The 19,142-nt window shown below is 45.8% G+C and overlaps 2 protein-coding genes across 3 annotated transcripts; both read left to right on the forward strand.

Moving 5' to 3' along the window:
* The first annotated feature begins 1,213 nt into the window (after nt 1–1,213).
* On the forward strand, nt 1,214–12,810 carry syt12 (synaptotagmin XII). 2 transcript variants are annotated; one of them, XM_003967602.3, is made up of 8 exons: nt 1,214–1,611; nt 6,962–7,070; nt 7,650–7,843; nt 7,923–8,327; nt 10,223–10,438; nt 10,703–10,823; nt 10,990–11,123; nt 11,239–12,810. In XM_003967602.3, exons 2-8 carry the CDS (start codon nt 7,025–7,027, stop codon nt 11,410–11,412), a joined length of 1,290 nt encoding a protein of 429 aa, XP_003967651.1. In that variant the 5' UTR covers nt 1,214–1,611; nt 6,962–7,024; the 3' UTR covers nt 11,413–12,810. The 2 variants fall into 2 exon arrangements, with proteins under 2 accessions (XP_003967651.1, XP_029698026.1); XM_029842166.1 differs by having other exon boundaries at nt 7,010–7,070.
* Nucleotides 12,811–13,725: 915 nt separating this feature from the next.
* Nucleotides 13,726–19,018, forward strand: cat (catalase). Its single transcript, XM_003967472.3, has 13 exons — nt 13,726–13,885; nt 14,980–15,151; nt 15,484–15,594; nt 15,724–15,854; nt 15,946–16,050; nt 16,293–16,418; nt 16,493–16,684; nt 16,881–17,033; nt 17,129–17,267; nt 17,364–17,494; nt 17,616–17,723; nt 18,026–18,109; nt 18,236–19,018. The coding sequence occupies exons 1-13, from the start codon at nt 13,820–13,822 to the stop codon at nt 18,299–18,301; spliced, it is 1,584 nt and encodes a 527-aa protein (XP_003967521.1). The 5' UTR covers nt 13,726–13,819; the 3' UTR covers nt 18,302–19,018.
* Nucleotides 19,019–19,142: the final 124 nt, after the last annotated feature.

Raw genomic sequence — 19,142 nt, forward strand, 5'->3', positions numbered from 1 at the left:
TGTATGATTTTACAGCTCATGAAAGGAAATATTGCACTGTTGTTAATATTAACTAGTAGTTCACGACACTTTCAGATATTTAAGCCCATTATATGCAGAGGTTGAATCTTAGATCCTCTGGAAGATCAGACCTGTGAGATGCCCAATGAAATTCAATAAGTGTCCCGGCCGACGGTGTGTTTAACGTGCAGCTCTGTGAATTTTGCGTGGTGGACCATAAGTTACTCAGCAGTACCTGTTTCCTCCAACAGGGGGAGACACCCTAAATGAAATGCGTAGAGCTGAAGCTGCTCCATAGTTTAATGAATGACTGCTGTTTTTAGGACGTGTCCAAAGGTTGAAGTAATGGGCATGAACAGTTTTGGAGGGTGCATATTCGTCTCCAGCTCGATTTTCTTGCTCTACCAGGTCTTGGAGCCCCCACAGTGTTATGATCAGATCAGCTGGTGTACATTTTCCTCACCAAATCTGTTTTCATTAATAACCCAACCTTAGTATTTGGTGCATATTAAGTGTAAAACAATCAGGTTTAAAATCAGTTTATTGTCTGCCTGTTCCCAATTGCCCACCCTCAAAGTGATGATGAGAATTGTCCGTGGTCATCTGTGGATGTGGCCTGACGACGCTCCAGTAGGTTTATTACCTGTTCAATGGCTTATTACTTAATCAATTAGGGAATTGGATGAGGTCAAGCTACTCCAGGGTATTCCCGAGTAGGCAACGGCTGCCTAATAATATCAGCTGTGAGATAAACCTGGGGGGGGGGGATTGATATTTACTTTAACAATCAAACGGTCTTGATGGAGGAGGTGGTTACCATGGTTTCATGAAGAATAAATAATCATATTGATCGGGCTTTGTGTGATGTCCAGAGCCATGCAGGGCTCGTTGACTTTAATTTGGTTCTCCTGATGAGAGGACAGTCGTTTTGCACCCACCTCCAGGACAGACGCTTGTGTAATTTCACACTGACTCATCACCGATGGAGCGATGGATTTTTATTCATTTGATCTTTATTTAAAACTTATACATTCGCTTATTTTCACTTCTATTAAATAATGAGGTTTTCTATATAATGAGATATAAATGAATATTCTGATTTAGGAGGTTCAACCTGACCTAATGGGTGGTGAGCCCTGTTGCGTAACACCAGTGTGTGTGTGTGTGTGTGTGTGTGTGTGTGTGTGTGTGTGTGTGTGTTGGGGTGGGGGGGTTCTTATTGGTGATGGGACCGGTGGTGGAAGTTTCTCCGAGGGGGGCTCCCATCTCCCGTCCTCTGGTGCTCGGTGTGTAGCCGACACAGAGACGCCTCTAGCGCAGCTTTCCCAACGCAGTCTCCGAGCGTGAGAAACCCTCCTCCTCTTCCTCCCCCCTGCCCTCTTCATCCTCTTCCACCCTCCCTCTAGCTGTCGGTTGCGCTGAAACGGGAGGAGTGTGATCGCGGTTCCCCTCCCTCCTCCAGCACCACATCCTCCTCCCGGGACACAGGCAGCGGACCGGCACCGGTGCCATTGGATGGAGAGAAGCGCCTGAAGAAGGGAGAGCGGCGGAGTTGCTCTCTACCCTCCTCCTCCTCCCTCTATCCTTTACTGCACCAAAAGAAAACTCGGGGTAAGAAATGCGTGCTCTCTCGGGCCATTCGCGCATCCGCCGCTGCGCTCCCGCACTTCCCCGGTGCGCATCCCGCAGAACGCCAGTTGCATGCGTCCTTTTCTTCCTCCCGCTGCTGTTAATTTCCCGCTGATGGATTAGCTGACGGGATGTCGCGGTATTTACTTCCACTCAGACGACCCAGAAGCTGAATGGCGTAGCCGGGAGCTGGTGTATATCTGCGGGAGCGAATTGATGCTCCGTGCGGCATTCAGGGACCTCAGGTGTTCCAAAAAGCGCTGTCAGTCCCGCTGAACTCCAGTTGAGATCTGTGGCACTTGGCGCAGCTTTGAGAGGCAGCTGTAATAACGTGGTCTCACAATGGACTTTACTACTGCTGATGAAGAGTCCTGCTGCTCCATCATTTTCATGGATGCAACACTGTAAAAGTGACAACTGATACCTGACAAATTGCGTTTAATGTCTGTTGGAAAACCAAAAAAGGATGGCAGAACTGGAAATAGAAGAGGGGAAAAGATACAGCAGGATGCTTGTTAGTTTTGAACAGCTTGACTAAACATATGGAAGATTAAAACTCTGGGGGTTCATTATTATGGGAATGTTTTTGTGTTTCCAGTGAGTGTAACTAAAGTTTGCCTTTATTCCATTATCCAGGGAGCCTCCCACTGTGATGCGTTTCACATCAGTCTTTAATTCCATTTTAAAAAGTTGTGATTAGCCAAAAAGGCGTTTCGTGCCAGTTAGCTGTAATATAGATGATGTGTGGGAGGCGAGCTTCTGCATTACTGAAATAGATCCACGAGATGAGCGTTCAGCTGACTGGCAACGAGCGTTTCTGGGTTGGTTGTGTTAAACTTAAATACCGAGAAGAAAAACTCAATCTTGGTAATGTGAGCTCATGCTCAGAATCAGCAAGTGCACTGATGCTGATGCTGGAGGTGAAGTAGTGTGTGTGTGTGCGTGCGTGTGTGTGTGTGTGTGTGTGTGTGTGTGTGTGTGTGTGTGTGTAACTCTTGTCTTCTCCTCGCTGGACTGAAATTACAATCTCCACAGAACTGAATTCCTCCACCAGCACATGCAATCACCTCAGTCATTCATGCACCACCCTCTTGCTGTCATGGGCTTCCCCTACACACACACACACACACACACACACACACTCTCTCTCTCTCTCACTCTCCCCGTGTCCCCCTGGAATTTCTAGGAAGAAAAGCACTGCGACATTAATAAAAATGTGCCCTTCCTCCGAGTGAGAGTTGGAACTGTCCCATTCCCACTAAAACCTGAAATTATGACAGCCAACTCCTGCAGGAGGGCCCAGATTTATATCTGATGCCTGTAGACGGAGCAGTCGGCTGACAAATGTGGCTCACGCTCGGAGCTACAGGAGAACACAGCTGGCGGCGGGGGGGGGGGGTACTCATAAAATAAAGGTTAATCATATTTATGAGAATGGGACTCTTAAAGTCATCAGATTCAAGCAGGCAGCGTGTGTCTCTGGTTGGCCTGGTTTTCTATCAATTCTAAATTCTAGTTCTGTCTAGAACTTAATTCAGATTTTTTTTTTAAATGTATTTTCTCCACACAAGAATACTGATGGGTTTAATCAAACCTTACCAGATTTTCATGCCTTTATTGTAGCCTGCCACCAGGGGGCGCTAAGAGCTGTTTTGGGGGCTGCTGAGACGCAGACGTGACAGTTACCATTAAAATCAGTGCTGAAGATGCAAAATGGTTTCCAGGCTGGGTGGTGAGAGGTCACGTGGGCCGACATCGCGGAGGAACACGGATGAGAATATGGATGAGTCATCCAACAGTTTTCCATCGCACAGCACCTCCAGAGAGATCACCATGACAGCAGCAGACGAGTCGAAACGGGCTGAAAATGCCATAAATGTTTCTGGCGCCTCGGGGATTTGTGTTCATTGTTGGTTTGGGGTTTGGATTCCTGAAAGGTTTCGCTGTTATTGTCGTATTTCAAGTATACAATAAGGCAACGATCATGAAAGTCATCCCAGAGAGCTAAACTTTACCCAGTTTGGTATATATTCCATATAGAAAGCCTGAAATGCCACTAAGGTCTTTATTCAGGGACAATATCTGCTCTTTGTTCTTATATAATGCTTAATTTTTATCTACAGACATCTGCATTGATGGTGTATTATTGTACAAGTGTGTTACAACTGTACAGCTGTTACAAGTGTGTTTGACTCACAGGTCAAATATTAGAAGCCTTGGTGATAAGAAAATAACACTGACCCAAGGGTTTCAGGCTGGTGGCCCTGGCTCGGCTCAGGAATGCAGCCGCTGGCTAGGCTAAATAGCTTCCCTCAAGAAGGAGTCAAATCTGTAGCTGATGTCAACTTGAACTTCTGCAATTTTTCTGTGGAAAGTGCAGTAAGCAGGCCTGCAAAGTGGCACATCAGCTGTGTGTTTCTGTCCAAAAACATCTTCAGCGATGGCTGATCAATAAATCTGATTCCCCGACTCAAACTGCCGATGCCTCAATTTTGGCTTCTGCACGCATTTACACTCACGAGGGAACCTTTTTATGAAAAATGTAGTTGGATCTGGCGAATGTTTTACGATGCAGAATAACTGTCAGTGTGAGGAACCAAAAAGAGACCCAGTCAACACCTTGTTTAACTGCCCTCTGGTTGTACTGGGATAAACCCACAGCCCTGAGCTGGGCATATGTCCATCATTAAATGGGCCCGGTCGCTCAGACGGCTGTTCCACCTGTGGGTAGAGGTCAGGTTTAGAGTGTTGTCAGAGCTCTCTGCTGCAACGCTGACATTTCAAAGCCCCGTTTGCTGCAGCTTTTATTTATTCATGCGAAAGAAGAGACGTTTAATCGGGAAAGCATGAAGAAGTGTCGTGAGTAAAAGGGCAAAAACGCTGCTCGGGGTTACAGCGTCTCACTGAGTGCAGCGAGAAGGCAGTTAATCAGATTAAAAGTAAAGTTGATTGATCAGATATCAGCAGAGCGAGTGAGAAAGCCTCACAGCAGACAGGTTTGCCGTCCCTCCCCCCCTTTTTTCTTCCCCAGCGGCTTTTTCTTTCCCTCTCAGAAGAAGGCAACCTTGGAATTTTCCCTCCTTAACTCTCTCCCTCTGCTTCACTATTGTTCTCTGTAATTTCTCTCTGTGTGTAGATCAGAATCCCTTCGGTGAACGCACTCTATTAACGTAGATTATGTGCTGAAGAGCCAGTTTGCTCTTGAAGTTAAGAAACGCTAAGATTCTTGCATCCTTCAACCAAAGCCAGAGAATTTAATATTGAATATAAGCCAAAAAGGCATCGCTGCTCACGTCTGACTTCCTCCAGTTGGCTGGAAGCTACTGTTCAAATACATGAATATTTATAGGAGCATTCAAGATCATCACAGTCGGTTCTACAAGCCGAGGTGGCAAAACTCATTTCATGCTTATCTCATCTGGTAAGATGTCTTCCGTCTGTGCAGTGAGGGAAAACAGTCATTTTAGGCTCGGTGAGGAACGTTGCCAGACACGGAATCCCAGCATGACTGATTCATGGAGTTATCACATCAGCAGATAAGCTGGAATAAATTTGTTGTCTTTCCCTTCACGGCCACGTGTTAAAGAGCTGTCAGACTGAAGAACGTCTTCAATCTGGAGGGAAGTGAATCGCTGACTCACGGAGACCACGCATCCGGGCTGGAGCCCCGATAACGAAACACTACTGAGCTGCATCCTGATTCAGGTGGTCTTCAGCTGAAGGTTCTGCCTTTGACCCTCTGAAGGTGGTGAGCAAGAGTGACCCTAAACTGCCTAAACTGCAGGCTTAATAAAGTCTTACCAAGCCCCCCCTCCATTTTCTGAAACAAAGTGAAGCTTGTACAAACTAGCTAAAGACAACCAACAGGTTCCACCAATCAGTGTTCTTCATTCCCTGGAGTCTGACCTGCTTCCAATAGACCCTGTTTAAGGGAAAGTTTGATAATTGCTGTCAAAATGTCAAATTTTTTTTCCAAACGAGGAAAAAATGTCCTGTGTGGGAAAAGAGGTGGATCTAATCTTGGTGGCCCTTGTGCGCAATACTTTACAATAATTTGAGGCTTGAAGAGTTTAATTGATGCTAATGAATGAACCCAAACACCTCCCCCAGACAACACATTCAGAGCTCCTTTTGTGCCTCTTTGTTTTCTTCATCTATTTAAAGCTTCACAGCCTGGTTGTACTTGGAGCATCCTTCTGCATCCAGCACCCACGCTGCCTCATTGTTATCCCCCCCTTGTTAAAACCTCCCCTCGCCTCCCTCAGGTGCTCCAGTCACGCGCAACGTGTCGGCAGCCGGGTTAAACCGATCGCGTCCACGGCCCGGCCGCGCCGGAGGGCCGTGTCTGCCGGTTTGCTCCGTCCCAGAGATTCCCCGAGCTTTGCTAATGGAACATCAGCAGCTGTCAGTGGGCCCCGCACTGCGTCAGCCGCTTTAATTGGCCCGCATGGCTGTGGTCTGCAAAAACGCTCAGCAGAATTGAGTGAACAACCCCCCCAACAAACCCCCCCTGCAGCATTTCTCTATATCATTAGTGTAATGCTCCCGTTTCCTCCGAGCCATGAGATATGGGAAGATTCCAGCAGGCGGGGGAGGAGGGGAAGTTAGGTGGAGGAATGAGTCACACACCAGTGCCCATCCTTTCTTTTTCTTTTTGAAGTTTGCGGAGGAAGAGGTTCACGGAAAAATAATCCCATCTTTTATGAAACAGCCTCAGGTGTCTTTTTGTTGTTGTTGTTTTTAAAATCAATCTATAGATTTCTTACTGTAAAGCAAATAAAGGCAAAATATGAAGGAAGGTTGTCTAAGGGTAGAAGCACTTAGTTCTGAGAAACCTCACGACAGGGAGGTATTAAATCAAACAGCATGTGACGGTTATAACAGCATGTGACGGTTATAACAGCATGTGACGGTTATAACTGTTTTCCTCTATATTTGGGAGCGGCTGCAGCATCTGTCAGCTCTTGGGTCACACTCTGGCTGACCCGCGTTTGTTTGTCATCCAATTACTGGACAGATTTCTATATAACCTGCTGCAGGTCTCTGGGCACAGCCAGAGCTTCGTTTGGCACCGATGTGGAAGGGGAATTGTGGTTTGAGCTGCAGTTATGGGTAAAAAGAAAAATAAAGCTGCCATGTTTGGGGGAAGTAAGATGGTTTTTACAGCAGAACCCTCCTGTGATTAACGGGTTTTCTTTGCTCGGACCTTCACACGGCCGGGCTGCCCTGGCGTGAGATTCGCAGGACGAATCTCGTGCACTCCACCAATGATATTGTCTGGTAACAGTTTTATCTCCCACTTTTTCTTTGTGTTTTGTATGTCTGACAACAGAAAGGAGACCCAACTTGAACAGATCACCCTGTGAATGTTTGTCTGCAGGCTGGCTGCAGCACCATGTCCTCGCCTCAAAGTGGGGATATATCGGGCTACCATCTGAGCGGTGAGTGCTTCATCACGCTCCTTTAAAGTTTGCTTTAACACATTTTTAAATTCAGCAGGACGTGTGTGTGTGTGTGTGTGTGTGTGTGTGTGTGTGTGTGTGTGTGTGTGTGTGTCCTCGAGTCTATTTCTCAGGAAACGCTCGAGCTTTAGAGCACCTCTGAACACCATCAGGGTTAGAGAACATTTGAAGTTGGCCTATAATTGGGGTATTATTTGCGTTAGGAGGAGGCTGTCAAAACCTTCCCCCGCAACTTATTCATCAAGTGTAAACCACCTCTGGCACGGGCTCAGTCTCTCTCTGCAGTGCAACATCAGATGCTCTGAGTGGATTTTTATTACAAACTGATTTCCTCTAGTTTTTATGCATCCCGAAGCCTCCCGGTCGCTCCGCTGCAGGCTGCTGATCGATGTACAGTAGCTGGCTGACTCGCTTATGGATTGTAAAACCAAAAATCATACCGGCCTCTAAATAAAGCAAAAACTCCGGTTTCTCTCGGACATCGATGACTAAAAATCGAGTTACGAGACCAAAACTCTGTCCGGTTGTTGAAAGTGGTGTGATGTGTGCTCGCTGCAGTGGTGCGGAACCCACCTGGCTGGGAGGTCGGCATCTACCTGGCAGGTTTCTTTGTGCTGCTGGCCGTGGCGGGGCTCAACATCTGGAAGCTGTGGAAATCTGGAACGTTCCCCACGCCGTCCCCATTCCCCAACTTTGACTATCGCTACCTACAAGAAAAATATGGGACTTCCTTCTCAGAAGTCAGACAGAAGGTATCAGCAGCTGCTGTTTTTATTCTTCCTGTAATTTCTTGGCGAGGGCACGGTTGACCTTTGACCCTCTTTCCCGAAGCGAGTCGCTGCCAACAACCATCGGCGAACCTCCGCCACGTCCAGCCGCAAGCCGAGCCTGGCCCTGTGCGACACTCCGGACGCTTTCAGGGACCTGGGTCACCTGGAGCTGATGAGCAGGGAGCTGGACCCCACCGGGATGGCTCAGCTTAACCGCTCTATTTCCACCGACTCGCTCAGCTCAATCTCCTCCATCGCCAACAATTTCGGCCACGACTTCACGGTGGGCCAGCTGGAGGTCACCCTGGAGTTCGAGCCGTCCCGACACCCCAACCAGGGGACAGGACTGCTCCACATGACTCTGCACCAGGGCAAAGACCTGCTGGAAAAGGAGGAGGGAGACTTCCCCGGCTGCTTCATTAGAGTTTCCCTGGGGCCCGAAGAGATCAATATAGGAGTCACGAGGGTAAGGAAACGGCTCTCCTCTCCTGTTGTCCCAACATGCATCTGGAATCGTGTTGTTGATCCTTCATTTTGGGGGTGGATAAAGTCCAGCTGCAGGCAACAGCCACAACAGTGAGCAGACACGCTGTAGTTAGGATCACATGGAAATATGGCGATGCCACAGATGTAGAAATGTCTTAATTAATCATTGTCATTTTTGGTGAAAGAGCTCCTCGGAGGTTTAACCATCTGTTCCACTTTGAACCACGATGAGGATCTGGATGCCAGGTTTTTCCCCCCTATCAGGAGCTGATGTCAGAGGGGTCATGCCCGTCATATCTAATATTTATCCAACCGACGACTCAGGAGCGTACTTAATGATGTATCCATACTCCAATATAAACGTAATTCTATGTAGAGGAGCTCACTTTGAAGTTGAAAGGATGAGCTTTTATGACAGAATTGCGCCACCGATGTTGCTTTTTATGTATAACAGCGGAGCCACAGTCATCCATCTGCTACACCTGCCTCCCACCTTCTGCTCTCACTGAGACACCGCCAGAATCTCCGCTCCCCCCCGCCGGGCTGTGAATCATCGGCTCACTGCGGCTCGATGCTGTAGGTGCGGGCTCACCTCGCCCGAGCCCGTCGCTGACGGAGCCGCTTCTGGCGGCGCCTCCTGAGCGAGAAGAACCGCTGACATCAGCTCCACCCCGGTGGTCTGCCTCTCTCTCTCCCTCCTGTTTATTTTCCTCTCTGCCGTTTTTGCCTCCTTTATTTACCACTCTATCGCTCCCCCCCCCCCCCCCCCCCCCCCCCCCTCCTCCATTTGTTTCTCCTGACACCGCTTCACACCTTTGTTTTGCCTTTAATCACGTGTCTTCGCTCCATCCTCTTTTTCTCCATCCATGATGGAACCCGCTGGCAGACACAAACAGATCCCCAGTGGCCGACAACCTCCCCCCTCCCCCCCCCCGAGCTGTTATTGCCTCACTGTCACCACCACACACAGGTGATAAAATGGTGTGCAGGGCTGCTTCATATCTGTGTGGATGCTGTATGATTGCGATGATGTTTGAGACACGGGTCAAGGTTGGGCCAATAGATTTCCAATCTTTCAGTCTGGATTCGCCTTCAGCAACCGTTATTTATCTATTTACCCTGAACGACTCCTCATTCTCTCTCAGTGTCTTTTTATTGGAGGAAGGCTGCGGTTTTACTCCAGACTCATTAGTTAAAATACTCACCAAGGCTGTTATTAAATTGTGTTTTTGCACACTTGCGTTGCCTGGTAACCTCCAACTGCGGTGTGAACCCACGTCTCTGGGCACGTTTCAGGAGGCGCCGCTGGGGAGATGGTTGGCTATGAGATGTTGGAGCAGCTCACTTTGCACTGATTGGTTGTTTGGACTTCAATTTAGGATCTTTAGGATCGTTTTTGGATCAAACCTGACAGTGTCTGATAAGCTGGACCAGTTCAGAACCAGAACCTTTACCACCAGTCACTGGGCGAGAGGCAGGAATTCATACTGGTCAAGTCATGAATCCAACATTAAAGTTTCATTTTGGACACAGAATAGTAGTTTGACTTCACAATGAAGGATGTAGAGTGTATTTCTTTCCTTGTGCAGATGGTTTATTCCTAGATTTTCAACAGTTTTTGGTGCTTTAAAAGGATGGAATGTTTTTTATATTTATATTGAATTGTTGTGTTATTTCACTATAGTGAAGTTACATAATTAAACTCTTCAATTTTCCTCCCATTAGCCCTTCCTCTTCCATTTTGATAGTTTTCACATGTGCATCCCCAGAATAAACCTGTAAAAAATCAGGTCCAAGAGGACTTTCTCCCTGCAAGAGCGATTTTTTACTTCTTTTTTTTTGCATCACTGCACATTTATGCTCTGCCTCCCACAGGTCCAGACGAACGCATTCACGGTGATTTTTGACGAGCACTACACCATCCCTATGGACCTGTCCGCTCTGGAGGAGTACACTTTGCGTTTTGCTGCTTTTGGCATTGACGCCGATGAGAGAAATATAAGCGCTGGGATAGCAGATCTCAAGCTGTCAGATCTGGATCTGACCGTCAGACCTTTCAATGCCTGGCTTTACCTTCAGGACGTTAACAAAGTGAGTGCAGCCATGTGACAAAGGTTCACGTTTTAAGAAAGTAAGAAAATGCTCCATTTTAGTTGCATGACATGCAATAATGTTGTGCTCCCTCTGCTGGATATTCTTTAGAACTGCACCCCGTGTGTATTAAAAAAGAAAAAATCTTTTCAGCTGCACTAAAGAGCAATAAAAAGAAACCTGTCCACATTTATAGACCTGTGTGGGTGGCTATTTACTTTGTGGAAACGTCGGAGCTTCACCCAGGCGGTTGTCTGATTGCAGGCCGTGGATGCGGTTGGAGAAATCTTGTTGTCTCTCAGCTATCTGCCAACAGCCGAGCGTCTCACTGTGGTTGTGGCCAAGTGCAAGAACCTGGTGTGGACAGACAGCAAGACGACGGCAGGTTAGACACGTCTATAATCGGGACCAACGTGCTGATTGGTTGATTATGAAAAACGTCCGATCACGCTGTGCTTGCACTACTGGAACTTTGATTGTGTTTTCTGTTCCTTGTGTGTGTAAAATGTGCACATTTTCGTACCGTTTTTGTCACTCGCGCGTCCTCCCAGACCCCTTCGTCAAGGTGTATCTCCTACAAGACGGCAAGAAGATCAGCAAGAAGAAGACGTCCACCAAAAGGGATGACACCAACCCCATTTTCAACGAAGCCATGATCTTCTCTGTCCCATCCAACGTTCTGCAGGTAAGAACGTTCTGCACATCACATCACATCAGCTGGTATAATTCCTTAAGTGGGGGGATCGTGTGTGTGAAAAAGACAGTGATCCCGACAGCGCAACCGTGCCATGTGTCTGCAGGAACTCTCCCTGAGGGTAACAGTGGCGGAGACCACAGAAGACGGCCGCGGCGAGAACCTCGGTCACGTGATCATCGGCCCAGAGGCCAGTGGGATGGGGATCACTCACTGGAACCAGATGCTGGCCACTCTGAGGAAGCCTGTGTCCATGTGGCACCCACTGCGCAGGATCTAGTCCTTCTTTCCCCCAGTCGAGTAAATAAAACACTGTGCTCTTCATGTTCCTTTCCCCTTTGCCCCTGCGGCGCAGCTCTTTCACTCAGATCAGAAGTTTTGGCTCACGCCATCTCTTCATGCCAGGGGGAGGAATCTAAAAAGCCAGTGTCAAACAGAAGCTGGGAGCGACTGGATCGCCCCTCGGCTTTCATTCTTGTGCCTGTTGCAGGCTAGATTGTGAACGTGGATCTCACCTAGGTAATAAATCACAAAGAGATGGAGTCCTTATTCCCTCCTCGTTATCGTGCAACTTTCTGTACTCACGTTAATTTATAGCAAACAATCTTGTCACTGTTGTCCAATTGCGATGTTTTGCATTCTCAGCAGCCTGCGGACGTCTCGGTGCCACTGTAGATCATCTCAGATTAGTCGCCCAAAGTAACCTAAAGCGTTTTAAGACAACAATTTTTAACTTTAACTCAAATCTGAAATGGCGACAGGAAGAGAGACACATTTGCAAAGTTGTAGTTTGCATTTTAGGTGAGACTTAACTAACAAAAGCAGCTCATTCTTGACCCCTTCTAACCCCCCCTGCATGGAGACCGACTGATTGAATGGATGATATTCTCCACCTTCAGGACAAAACTCTTTTGTCTTTCGTGCCACTCGTGGATCTTGCGCACTCCATCCATTTTGTAGCTCTCTTAAAGCTAACTTGAATTCGCTCTCTTGGATTTGCTTGTGTGTAACGATAAGGCGGGAAAATACTAGTTTTTCTTTGAATTTAATGTGCTTTTGGAGAAACAAAACAAAAAAAAAACACATCCAGGTACTCTTATCCAGGTGAAATAAACGTAATTTGTAGCAGTTGTTACAGGGTGGCAAAACCAATTGTAGTTAGCATAAATGTCATTATTGTTCTATTTTTACCATGAATGTAACATGTGATCAATCGATCGTGTAACTTTTGGTATTACTCCTGTTCATCAGCACCTTTTCGTTTCAATTCCGGGTGCAAATAGGATTTTATTATCCGTGTTATTACACTTTTACAACGTACGCTTTTGTTTGTACAACACCAATAGTTTTCCTGATCCGAAAAATCACTTTAAAACCAGTTATTGTTATGATGTGTTTTCCGAGTGTGAAGTCTCTTGTGAGGTAAACGCTCATGAAAACTTCAAACGCATCATGAGATTTATAATCAAATGTGTAATTCATCTGTGGTTAATCTACAATATTACCTCCTGTGCCAAATAATGAAGCAATATTTTCATTTCCAATCAGCACTGGCATTTTATCGAAGCTGTAGCCGCCATTCGACCATGCATGACGTTATTTAGCACTGATGTGAATGTGCCTCACAAATAAGTTGTAATGTGTGGATGCTGTTTAAAATAAAAGCAACTCAGCTGCACCACGCTGGTCATTTCTTGCAGTTTTCTTTGGTTTTTTAGACGTTATTGAGCTGTTCCAGTGAGGTACTGGACACTAACAGGATTGAACACTACATCCTAAAGTCATTGAGCTATTGTAGGTTAATATGGAAGGTGCACTAAAGTGCTGTCCAGACACCTGGGACCTTAGGAGATGCAACGACTGAAAGCTTTCTGTGAGTAAATGCCTTTTATTTTAAACTATGCAGCTGTCATGTACATATTTTAATTTCTGTGCACGACATTCTTCTCTTCTGTCCTGCATTTAAAGGGTACAAATTGGGGATTCTGTCTATTGTTCCTGGATTGGTATGGTGGGGGGTGAAGTGGTTATTATTTTGGGGGGTTTGCTAGTTTCTTTTTCTTTTTGTTCTCTTTTTATGTGTGTTGTTTTGCTGTGATAGTTTGCTAGTTACTGTTTTTTCCCGGCAGTCAGGTCCAACACTCATACATAAAATACATTTTTAATACTCATCATGATACATGTTGACTTCAACAGACTCATCCTGACAAGGCAAAATCTGTCTGACGCAAAAAATATGATATGCCAGTGGGGTGTGCCTCACTGCTGGGTGGGCAGGATAAGGGTAAAGAAAAAAAGGAAGCTATGAAATCTTGCAATCTCTATCCCCGCCGCTAGATGTCGCTGAATGTTATATACTGGCCCTTTAATGGCAGTCATTTGTTATACCAAAAAACTTCGCAAGTCATTGTTTTGTTTGCAAACCTGAAAGTAGGAAGAGTCAAATTTATTTAACCTACTAATTTACGTAAAAACACCAGATAGATGTTTTTATTCCGCCTCCACTTCCGCCGTTCAACCAGATGAGAAAATGGGTCAATTCCCGCCTACCAGCCAATCAGAGAAGAGGAGCGTGAAGGAGGCGGGGCCTATCGGCTGAGGTCCAGGAAGAAATATAAGACTCCAGGCTGCAGAAATAACGCATTTCTCCACAACTTTGTGAAGCATCGCCTCCCCGAGCCGTCGACATGGCTGACAAAAGAGACAAAGCGACCGATCAGATGAAGCTGTGGAAGGAGAGTCGTGGCTATCAGGTGGGTGGATATCTACGTTCAGAGTTGTTGCTGCGCTGCACTGTCTCGCTTGGAATATTTGGGTGAGGGGTCATGAAAGGTTCAAAATCGCAAATTTTCACCCATAATGTCGGAATTTTCTTCCGAGCCGTAGCCAACAATCATTTACATGAACCCCCCCTTGCAGCTAAACACTGTTGCTTGCTTGCTGTATCTTATAATGTTGTAATGTCGATTTTCTGGTTGGTAGCAAACCTGCTAAGTTTGATTGCAAAAAGACATAAAACAAACCCCTGTGCTGGTTTCATGTTCAATGTTTCCTGACTTGAATATGAAAAGATCTCAATGCATATGCAAACGGTTTGATTAGGAACTGGTTCATTGTGCAGATACTTAGTGAACTTCAACCCCGAATTGTATAACAAACACGCAGCGCATAGTTAACCTCTTAAATTCACGACCTCTGTCCCTTTGTGGCAGTTTCCCCTTATTTGTGTGAAGGTTTCAGGCTTCTCCAAACCTTTTTACACTAGTTATGAGACCATGAATCCATCCCTGAATAATAAACACGGTTGTGACCATAAGAGTGAAGAGGACAATAGAGACCATTTGAGCTCTCCACGTTAGTTTCAACACATATGGTGGAGTCAGGTTTATATTTTTCCACATATTTGGGTCCTGGCACTTCAAACATCATTGCACACAAGCGTCTGCCTAGATCCTCTGGTATTTCTAAATGTTCAGATATTGTCTGTCTTTACCGATCTGTAAAGCATTAAGTTATGTAACGACCAGTTTCTCAACATTAGAATTTAAATAACATTAGTCATTAGAGTCATTAGAAATTAATCCATATCACCGGAACCAAAGATTTAGATTGTTGGTACATGCACAGGTTTGGCTTTGACTCTCTTGCCATTGATGCACTTAAGAGAATTGAGTTACATAACAGGGGTTCTAGATAATACAGAATAAACCTTGTTCAACAATGAATTAACAAATTACTCAAGGGCGCGGTTTATGAAGTAATGATTGTATTCTTGTTGGTTAAGACGCATAATCCTTCTTTTTTTTTTCTGAGCCCTAAATCTTGTCTGCATTTTGTTTTGCAACAGCGGCCTGACATCCTGACCACGGGGGGTGGCCATCCCATTGGGGACAAACTGAATCTGCAGACAGCAGGACCCAAGGGTCCCCTGCTGGTCCAAGATGTGGTCTTCACAGACGAGATGGCCCACTTTGATCGTGAGCGAATCCCAGAGAGAGTCGTGCACGCCAAAGGGGCAGGTGAGTGTTGAGGAGTCGCCTCAACCTTCTCTTTAGAAGTTATTTTAATTATCAAATACATTTTTGGTTCCTGCGCAAGACTGAGGTTCTAATAATGTCTCACTGTTTCCATGTTGCACCAACAGCAACACGTCTGAAAAGTAGTATTTTGCAGACTTTGTTATTTAGGATTAATCCCAGTCAAATGTTTATCCTGATAAGTTTATCTTGTAGGGCAGACTTTGGCCACACGATGGGCAGATAACGTTTGTATAACATTTAACTAGCTGGACCACCATGGTTTTGAATGTGGTGAAGCAAACTGTGATATTATTGTTTCCTACATAATCCAGGAGCGTTTGGCTACTTTGAGGTGACTCATGACATCACCCGCTATTGCAAGGCCAAATTGTTTGAACATGTCGGCAAGACAACGCCCATCGCTGTCCGCTTCTCCACCGTGGGTGAGTAGCACCACACCTGTGCGTAAAGGGTGAATCTGACCTCCAGTACTTACATTTTGGTGAGATCTTGTTTGGTTTTTTTACACTGGAAGAATATCAAGCGATAGTGGAGAATATGTTTCCTTTCAGGTGGCGAATCGGGGTCAGCTGACACCGTGCGAGATCCACGAGGCTTTGCAGTCAAGTTTTACACTGAAGAGGGCAACTGGGACCTGACTGGCAACAACACCCCCATTTTCTTCATCAGGGACGCCCTGTTGGTGAGTGTGAGGCGTAAAAACGTTACAGTTTGTGCCATAATCACACGGGTCATGTCAAACATGTCACGTGTGGCTCCTATGCACTGTGCAGTTCCCGTCCTTCATCCACACGCAGAAGCGAAACCCCCAAACCCACATGAAAGACCCTGACATGGTGTGGGACTTCTGGAGCCTGAGGCCGGAGAGTCTGCATCAGGTATCTGCTGCCCACCCCGAACCCGCTGCTGAACGCGCATATAAGCCAAGTGCGCGCAGGCGAGACATGTTGATTTTAATGAAAACGATCGTTAGCTTATGTAATAAATGTCAATGACTTCATATAAGCTGCTGACATTTACATAAATGTAATTGTGTCCCTAAAAAGGCACACAGGCTTCTTTAAAATAGTGGTGACTATGACTGTGAAGTGTGTCACAAATATCGTCTGCCTGTTTGCAGGTGTCTTTCATGTTCAGCGATCGGGGATTGCCTGATGGCTACCGCCACATGAATGGCTACGGCTCCCACACCTTCAAACTGGTCAATGCCAAAGGGGAATGTGTCTACTGCAAGTTCCACTTCAAGGTCTGTCTGACGTCTCGATCAGGGTTTCTTTAAACGTGTAGATTCTCTTCTTAGAACACGTTTTTGCCTTATAGACTGATCAAGGAATCAAGAATCTGTCCGTGGAGGAGGCAGGGCGTCTGGCCTCCGCCAACCCGGACTATGCCATTGGAGACCTCTTTAATGCCATTGCCAATGGTAACTACCCATCCTGGACCTTCTACATCCAGGTCATGACTTTTGAACAGGCGGAGAAATTCCACTTCAACCCCTTTGATCTTACCAAGGTATCTCCTCCCTGGCGAATGTAGCCGTCATTTAGAAACGAAGAACTAATTTAGTGTCGTGATTATTAAAGCCTAAAAACCGCACATAACTTTCTCTCCCCCACACATAAATCCTTCATGATGCTCTCTTTTTATCTTAGCGTAACCTTGATGGTTTGTAGTTTCCCAGTGGGTGTTTACAAGTTTTGTCTTTTAGGTTTGGTCGCATAAAGAATACCCTCTGATCCCAGTGGGTAAAATGGTCCTCAACAGGAACCCAGTCAACTACTTTGCACAAGTGGAGCAGATGGCCCATGACCCCAGCAACATGCCCCCAGGCATTGAGCCAAGCCCTGACAAGATGCTGCAGGTGATCCGGAAACCCGTTGCAGTCCTCCGCTCTCACGGCGCCTTGGTGCCTCTGTCTGGTGCGGTAGTGTGTAAACGTTGAGCCTTTTTCTTTAGGGCCGCCTCTTCTCTTATCCGGACACGCATCGACACCGACTGGGGGCCAACTATCTGCAGATCCCAGTCAACTGCCCCTACAGAGCCCGTGTGGCCAACTACCAGCGCGATGGTCCGATGTGCATGTCTGACAACCAGGGTGTGTGCCACCTATGATTTTTTGGGGAATAATTTAACACAAAGCTACGCTAAAGCATGTTCCAGCTCACATGCGTTATCTTCTTCTGTCCTCTAGGTGGAGCTCCAAACTACTATCCCAACAGCTTCAGCGCCCCAGAGATCCAGCCTCAGTGCGTGGAGTCAAAGTTCAAGGTGTATCCCGATGTGGCCCGTTACAACAGTTCAGATGAGGATAATGTCACTCAGGTATTTTAAAAAAAAATCCTTTACCCTTTTCTTACAACTTTGCAGGTGGATTCATCTCCTCACATCTCACTTAAGTGGACAAATCCAGGGTTTCAACTCTTATTTGTGTACTTAATTTCAGGTTCGCACCTTCTACACTGAGGTGCTCAATGATGAGGAGCGCCAGCGACTCTGTGAGAACTTTGCAGGATCCTTGAAGGGGGCTCAGCTCTTCATCCAGAAACGCATGGTGAGTCCAAACACTATCAGTACCCCAGGGATTCAGGCCATTTTCCCAGCGGTCTGCACGTGCAATTTATTGTGGTCACTTTAACCAAATGCTTATAAATTGTTTTATTTTCCAAGAAACCCAAACAAGCTTATTTCCTGTGGGTTTGAGGTTTTGAGAGTGTCCTTGCAACTGCAATTTTGTTTTTCTTTCTTTCAATGCACTAACTGTAAATTTGTGTTGGAGTAATTATAATCTAACTTGACATTATTAGATGCTCAGTCTATGTTCTATTTTTTTTCATTGTTTTCTGGTTTGTGCAGGTTGAGAACTTGAAGGCAATCCATCCAGACTACGCCAGCAGGGTCCAGATATTTCTCGACAAGTACAACGAGGAGGCGGAGAAGGTCAGACACACACCTTTCATGCACTTTGTTGCCCTTTCTGCCCTTGTATCAAGGTTTTTTTGTTGGTAACAATGAATGGAGTACTGAGTCACTTTGTCTTCCTCTGCGCAATTTTGTCCTTGGCAGAATGCTCACGTGCGCGTGTACACCCGTCCAGGAGCATCTGCCGTGGCTGCATCCTCCAAGATGTGATGGATTTAAAATTCCACCGATGGCGTCCTTGCAAGTGAACAACCGCAAATGCACTTATTCCCAACTGCTAATAACAGTAACAGGAAGCCTGTTACTGCTCACTGAACAAACCTAATCCGTTCATGAGTGATGATTGTAAATAATTTATGTAGAGATGAACACATCTCGAAAGCCAATTTCTTCTTCTGCTTTGGAAGATTGTGAGTTTTTGCCAGCATCTCTGCGTCTGTTCAAGAAGTTTATATCAGAGAACTCCTCGGTGCCTTCAGAAACCACTTCAGTCTCATTTATTTGTCTATAAAATTGGAATTTCAGGAGCTGTGAATTGATTTCCACAAGAAACAAGAATCCCTCATTGCTTTGTGTTTATAAATTAAGTAGAACTGTATTATTAAGGACTGACCACACTGGCTTGGGGCAGTTATTTGACTTATTCTGCATTTCATGTGCATCTAAATGTAACATTAATAAAGTTGTAATAAGTGCTTGTGTTGTTGAGGAGCTGATCAGATGTAGATCTGCACAGAATCTGTTTTTAACTCAATGGTTTTGAATCAGACGTCGAGAAAGTGATTTCTGAGCACTTCCTGTAAGATTCACTGCAATTTTAAACCAAAAATCACCATCTGCTTCCAAAAATGAAGTGCTAACGTCATTTCCAAACCTTGAAAAGCTACTAACAGGTTGTTGATAATAAAATTGAACCCTCACACCCAAGTTTTTGGTTTGGTGTCGATAATAATTGTAATTATCCTTAACAGACCTGAGACCTGTCATGTTCTCCTTTGAACCACCGGTGGGACCAGCTGCTGTTACTGTAGCCTTTGAAACATCCTGATGA

Source organism: Takifugu rubripes, chromosome 9 (assembly GCF_901000725.2).
Source record: "Takifugu rubripes chromosome 9, fTakRub1.2, whole genome shotgun sequence".
NCBI classification, from domain to species: domain Eukaryota; kingdom Metazoa; phylum Chordata; class Actinopteri; order Tetraodontiformes; family Tetraodontidae; genus Takifugu; species Takifugu rubripes.